Source organism: Cebus imitator, unplaced genomic scaffold (assembly GCF_001604975.1).
Source record: "Cebus imitator isolate Cc_AM_T3 unplaced genomic scaffold, Cebus_imitator-1.0 Scaffold384, whole genome shotgun sequence".
NCBI classification, from domain to species: Eukaryota; Metazoa; Chordata; class Mammalia; order Primates; family Cebidae; genus Cebus; species Cebus imitator.
In genome coordinates, this window is record NW_016107699.1 from 2,399,031 (window position 1) to 2,405,240 (window position 6,210).

Consider the following 6,210-nt stretch of genomic DNA (forward strand, 5'->3'; position numbering starts at 1 on the left):
GCTCCGCGGTGCACGGGGGACGTGGGGGGCCGGGGCGCGTGGCTCCGCGGTGCGCGGGGGGCGTGGGGGTCCCGGCGCGCGGATCCGCGGTGCTTGGGGTCGTGGGGGGTCCAGGGTGCGCTGCGCGTTAGAGCTGGGCGGCGTCCGGGCTGCAGACGTAGAGCGCTAGGCACCTCGCTTTGTGAATGGGCCCTGGGGTAAGGTTTTGCTGTCCGGGACCCGATGTGGGGAGCTGCCCTGGAGGCCCTGGAGCCCCGGAATAGCTGCTGCAGCCGCGGGGCTCTTTGGGGCCAGGGCACCGGGGGCTGACGATGTGCGCGCCCTCCCACGTGTTCACATCTGCAAACCACCCCAACCTGGCCCCCAGACTCCTTCCTCTGATTTTTGGAAAGAACTACAGCTGGCGCTGCCGCGGAAGGTGCACTACAGGCCAGCGGAAGGAGACCCTCAGACGCAGCTGCAGGACGACAAGGACCCCATGCTGATTCTTCAAGGCCGAGTCCCGGAGGCCCGGGCCCTGGAAGAGGGCGACCTGGGTATGCCCATCCAGCCCCACTCTGGACCGGAGAAGCTCAGCCCAGGGCGTAGCGGGGGCAGGCACAGGGCAGACGGCCTGGAGGGGCCCCGGTGTTGAGGACTCTTCCTGGCACCGATGGCCCCTGCACAGCCTCTCTGCGCGGGGGTGCTCGGCCCTGGGCCTGCCTGGGAATATCCTGGACCTCACCGGCCCCCACTGCAGGGGCTGAGCTGGGACAGCCCCTAAGTGTGTCTGCGCCAAGGCTGTGGGTGGTCACCTCAGGCGCCTCGGTCTCCCCTCCCCAGGTATCCCGAGGCCTGTCTTTGGAGAGCCATCAGCTCCACCGAGCACGGGCGGGGTCTCGCTGGGAGAGGGCCGGGGCAGCGAAGTAGACGTCTCGGACCTCGGCTCGAGAAACTACAGTGCCCGCACAGACTTCTACTGCCTGGTGTCAGAAGATGATATGTAGCCCCCACTCAGAATGGAGGATGATAAGGACATCAGGTGCCAGGGCAGGGGGTCGTTCCTCTGCTTAGCAAGACCACAACCCCTGTCTGCAGCCCTGGGACCCCCAGGGCAAGGCTGTGGCCCCAGGGCCCCTCCCAGTGCCAGAAAATAAAGTCCTTTTGGATTCTGCCTGGGCCTCACTCTCCTTCCCCGCAGCAGCAGGAGATTTCGGTTTGGCTTCCCTCTGGGGCTCTCTTGGCCCTCCGCCCCTCCCTCCCTCCTCACCCCCTAAATCACCAAATCTGCCCCCTCCCCATCCCCCTTCCTAAGCTCGGGCATGTCCCTTGCTTATAGTAGCCTCCCTGCCTGGTCCCTGGTTGGGGATGTGACTGTCCCTAACCTTTCCCAATCCAGGCAGACCCTCGATGGGCAGGCCCCTGGAGACCTCAAGTTCTGAAGTCACAGAAGCTTTCTGTTTTAAGAATATCAACAGTAGGCTGGTGTGATGGCTCACGCCTGTAATCCCAGTACTTTGGGAGGCCAAGACGGGCGAATTACGAGGTCGGGAGTTCAAGACCAGCCTCGCCAACATAGTGAAACCCCATCTCTACTAAAAATACAAAAAATTAGCCAGGTGTGGTGGTGTGTGCCTGTAATCTCAGCTACTTGGGAGGCAGAGGCAGGAGAACTGGATGAACCTGTGAGGCAAAGGTTGTAGTGAGCCAAGATTGCAGCATTGCACTCCAGCCCACACGACAGTGCAATACTTCGTCTCAAAAAAAAAAAAATAATAATCCACAGTAACTTCACAACTGGACGGCCTGGCTCTGGGTGAGATGAATGGGGTCCAGAGCCTGCTGGACCCCAAACCTCAGGCAGCCAGTGTGCGAGCCCCTGCTCCTGGCAACTCCAGGCCCAGGGTGGGTGGAGAGGGAGTTGGGTCCATTTGCTGCATGAGTACAGCCCACGAGGCAGCCCCCCTCCCCCACTCCAGTCACCCCTCTGCTCTTGAGGCCCCCAGCTCTGCTCCATGTGTGCCTATGGTCCCCCTGTGCCCACCCTGTCCCCTCTTGGGCCTGAGGTGCCCGTTGTCCCTCTGCTGGGCTCTCCCTGTCCTGTGTCCTCTGACCTTGGGAGGCTTGTGTGTGAGCCCAAGGGGTGGGTGTCCTCAGGGGCAGGAGGGTGCCTTGAGTCCCAGGATCAGCTGCCCTGGTCACACTGCCAGCCACAGGGTCAGGCCAGCCATGGAAGGGTGCAGGGCAGTGACTGTTGATGGCCATCTTTATTCCCATTGCTGGCTGTCCCAAGATACTGCCAGGCCACAGCCAGCCCCACCTCTGTCAGTGTGACTGGGTCACCACCCCACACACCCGAGCAGCCTCAAGCCCTGCCCCACCCCCTCCCTGCGGAAGCCAAGTCCCCAGTTATAAGCCCCTGTCCCTCCTGGTGGCCCAGGACCCTCAAAGGTGCACACAGGGGTCCCAGCAAGGGGCCCCTTGGTCATCAGCCTTCTCCTCCAGGCTGGGCTGAGTCAGGCAGCCCGGAGCTGAGTCTGTCCCTCGGACGCTGGGTCACGTCACCTTCTCCTCCTGCAAGAGGCTTCGCCTATGGGCCCAGGAAGTCCTCCTTCCGAAAGCCCTTCTACAGAGGAGAGAAGGCACAAGGTCATGACCTGCCTGCTGTGCGGCCCTCTGCCCTCTGTCCACCCTGCACTGTGCTGGGTGCGGCCTAGACACTTCCTCTCTGCGCTCCTGGTCTCCAGCCACCCACTGGCCTCTTCGCCGATGGCTCCACGAGGGTTCCCGTGACCCTCCCCCGCGTCCCATGCCTCGCACCCGTGTTTCTCGCCTCGGCCCGGGGAACGTACCGCCCGGAAGTCTCGGTGCAGCTTGCTGTACTGCCACAGGTTGGCCAGGAGACTAGAAGCTGCCCGGGAGGACTTCTCACTGTCAGGGCTGAGGGTGGAGGGCAGTCAGGAGGGGACACAGTCAGAAAGCAGGTGGCTGGGAGGGGCCGGAGCACCCCCTGGCTGGGCTGCCGCAGGGCAGGGCTGGCTCCCACCTGTCCCGCTTCTTCTTGATGAAAACAAGTTTTCGGAGCCCGTCGAAGTAGAGCAGGTCCCGGGCGGCGATGGGGCTGGCCACCACCAGGTTGTTGAGCACGGCTATGATGTTGACCAGCACCTCGGCGGGCGGCGACTTCTCACCCACGCTGCCCGGCAGCTTCTCAATCAGGTGGCTCACCACCTTGGTGGCTGCGGGAGGTCGGGGTCAGTCTGCACCCCCACTCCAGCCACCCGGGCACTGGGGGTCCCCTGCCTCCCCCAGGGAGCTGCGTGCCTGTCTGTCTACTCCACTGGCCCCAGTGGCCGGGAGCCCCCACGTAGCGTGTGTGGACCCGGCGGGGCGGGAACAGGACTGCTGACTCACACATCTCGTCCTTGTTCCGCGCGTTCCGAGACAGGTTTCGGATGAGGCCGGTCAGCGAGCGCAGCTGGTGGTGGTCGGCTGTGCGGACGCGGTCCAGCAGCGGGTTCAGGATCCGCTCCTGCTCCAGTGCCAGGCGGCTCAGCACCCCCGCCCACTGCGGGGAGGGAGGGAGGCCTCAGACCCTCACCTGGGGGGATCCTGACACCCCGGGGGGTGGGGGCTCTGCTTCTGCCTTTGCCCCCCAGCCGGGGCATCAGCTGCAGGCAGCTTCAGGTGCCTCCCTTCAAACTCAGGGCAGAACCTAAATCCTCCCAAGGCCCAAGGCCTGCCCACCGGTCGCTGACCTCAGATGCTCCGGGGGCCCCGGCACCCCCTGCCCCCTCCCCTCCCCATCCCTCTCCTGCCCCTCCCCCCGCAGCATGAAATCCCGGGAGCCCCTGGGTCTGCGGGTGCGCCCACCCTGCGGTCGCCCGCCGTGATGTTCTGCAGCGCCCCCGCGGCCGCCTCCGTAGTGTGCCGGTTGAGCTCGCAGCGCTGCAGCAGCCGGTTGTACAGACCCACGATCTGGGGGCTCCACAGCCACTCCAGGCCCTTGGGGTCCTTGGACACTTCCGCGAAGGTGAGCGCGTCGGCGGTGAGAGGCAGCTGCGCGGGGCGGGGCCGGGGTCAGCGGGCCCGGGGCGGGACCCATTCCCCACGCCCCGCCCGGGCCGGTGCCCGACCACCCCCCCAAGCCCCGCCCGGGCCGGTGCCCGCCCACCTCCCATGCCCCGCCCAGGCCGGTGCCCGCCCACCCCCCCAAGCCCCGCCCGGGCCGGTGCCCACCCCTCCCCACGCCCCTCCCAGGCCGCTGCCCACCTCGCGCAGCCGCCGGCCCTGCGGCGTGAAGCAGCCCACCATCTCGCCCGGCGGCGCCCCGGCCAGGTCCCTGCGGCCGCGGCCCTCCAGCCGCTGCAGCGCAGACGGCGGCATCTCGTCATACAGGCGGTAGGAAAGGTTCCGCAGCACGCACACCGCGTTCTCCACGCTCTGCGGGCAGGGGCGCGGGTCGGGGCGCGGGCAGGGGCGCGGGTCGGGGTGCGGGCAGGGGCGCGGGTCGGGGCGCGGGGCAGGGGCGCGGGTCGGGGCGCGGCGCCGAGGGCACGGGACCCCCTCACAGCGCAGCCCTCACCTTGTCCTCGCACTTGCCCACATCCAAGGCGTGGTTGATGTAGGTGACCAGGGCGTCCACCAGCCCGTGGCACTCCCGCATTTTCTGGCGAGTGGCCTGAGAGGCTGAGCTGAGGTTCCTGGAGACGGAGGCAGATCAGAGCCCCCCAGGAACCCCCAGGCCCAGGCCCTGAGCACGATGCCATGCCACGCTGGGTCCCGCTGGGCCCCGCTGGCCCCACCCCCAGTGCGCCCGCGCAGTGTGTGGGGCTGTGGGCGCCGGGCCAGGAGGGTCCCTGACAACACGCGTGCCTGCGGCCCCCACCCCTCCGCCGAGGCTGGCGCACCTGAGGAAGCCGGTGGCGTTGTAGAAGATCTCCGCCTCTGAGGCATTCTGCTGGATCAGGGGTGGACCCCCAGACCCCGACAGGGGGCTCAGCACCAGGTCGGTGAGCTGTTCCAGAGTGTCTCTGGCCAGGCGGTCCTTCAGGTGGTCGCTGGATGAAAGGTTCCACAGGATTCCTGGGCGAGGGGGGCTGCCGTGAGCTTCAGCCCTCCAACCCCCGGGCGTTTCTGGGGAAGGTGTGAGGATGTCCTGCCTCTTCCCAGGCTGGCCCTGTGCTCTGCTCATTCACGAGCCCCGCTGGGGAGACCCTGGGGTGGCATCTGGGGTGACAGAGCTCGGACCAAGCAAGAGGGGACAAGCTGGTTGGGGTGTAAGCAGGCTGGGGGTGGAGGCAACTACCAGGAGACACAGCCGCAGAACAGGGTGGCCAGGGGTCCAGGAAAGAGGCAGGAGTGGAGGCCAAGTAGAAACAGCCAGCAAAGGGGCCGAACAGCAGGACGGAGGGGAGCCGTACGGGGCGGAGGGGTCGCCACAGAGGACAAAGGACAGTCGGAGAAGGGAGGGGGTCAGGCGGAGGAGGGGACCGGCGGAGGAGGGGTCGGGGAGGAGAGGTCAGGCAGAGGAGGGGTCAAGGGGAGGAGGGGACCGGTGGAGGAGGGGTCAGGCGGAGGAGGGAGAACAGGTGGGGGGACACAGTGAGGACAGGAGGCATGGGGTCAGGCAGAGGGTGTAGGTGGAGGAGGGAGGACAGATGGAGGGGCAGGCGGGGGCGGGGCAGGCGGGGGCGGGGCAGGCGGAGGAGGGAGGACAGATGGAGGGGCAGGCGGAGGAGGGGCAGGCGGAGGAGGGGCAGGCGGAGGAGGGGCAGGCGGGGGCGGGGCAGGCGGAGGCGGGGCCGCGCAGCACCCGTGACGTTCTTGCGAAGCTCATCGTCCTGCTCCCGCAGCGTCCGCAGCAGCTCGAAGATCCCGTTCTCCTCCACCAGCGCCAGCTTGTTGTCCGCGTTGTCGTAGATGAGGTTGCGCATGGCGCCTGTGGCGTGGCGCTGCACTTCCTGGTTGGCGTGGTTAAAGAGCTTCACCAGCCTCGGCACAGCCTGAAGGCTGCGGGCCTGTGGGCACAGCATGTGGGGTGAACAGACTTCGCGCATGTGTGCAGATATGTCCAGGTGTATAGATGTGGATGTGCAGGTGATGCAGGTGTGTACGGAGGTGGAGAGGTGATGAGGTGTATGCAGGGGATGGAGGGGATGCAGGTGTGTACAGGTGTATGCAGGTGACGCAGATGCGTACAGGGCTACGGAGGTGACGCAGGTGCGTACA

At 66.7% G+C, this 6,210-nt stretch overlaps 2 protein-coding genes across 2 annotated transcripts in view; one reads left to right on the top strand and one right to left on the bottom strand.

Moving 5' to 3' along the window:
- SIGIRR (single Ig and TIR domain containing) overlaps positions 1-1,153 on the top strand; it is a 7,379-nt gene extending 6,226 nt beyond the window's left edge. The window contains exons 7-8 of the mRNA XM_037731158.1: positions 170-536; positions 823-1,153. Coding sequence (XP_037587086.1) covers positions 170-536; positions 823-986 — 531 coding nt within the window. The 3' untranslated portion in view covers positions 987-1,153. The remainder of the gene's footprint in view (positions 1-169; positions 537-822) is intronic.
- A 1,074-nt stretch (positions 1,154-2,227) lies between these two features.
- Positions 2,228-6,210, bottom strand: part of PKP3 (plakophilin 3) — an 11,860-nt gene continuing 7,877 nt past the window's right edge. Inside the window, exons 6-14 of the mRNA XM_017507890.2 lie at positions 5,795-5,999; positions 4,890-5,064; positions 4,565-4,682; positions 4,252-4,422; positions 3,853-4,038; positions 3,394-3,547; positions 3,026-3,218; positions 2,832-2,919; positions 2,228-2,605 (exon numbers count right to left, since the gene is read on the bottom strand). Of these exons, the coding sequence (XP_017363379.1) occupies positions 2,570-2,605; positions 2,832-2,919; positions 3,026-3,218; positions 3,394-3,547; positions 3,853-4,038; positions 4,252-4,422; positions 4,565-4,682; positions 4,890-5,064; positions 5,795-5,999 (1,326 nt within the window). The 3' untranslated portion in view covers positions 2,228-2,569. The remainder of the gene's footprint in view (positions 2,606-2,831; positions 2,920-3,025; positions 3,219-3,393; positions 3,548-3,852; positions 4,039-4,251; positions 4,423-4,564; positions 4,683-4,889; positions 5,065-5,794; positions 6,000-6,210) is intronic.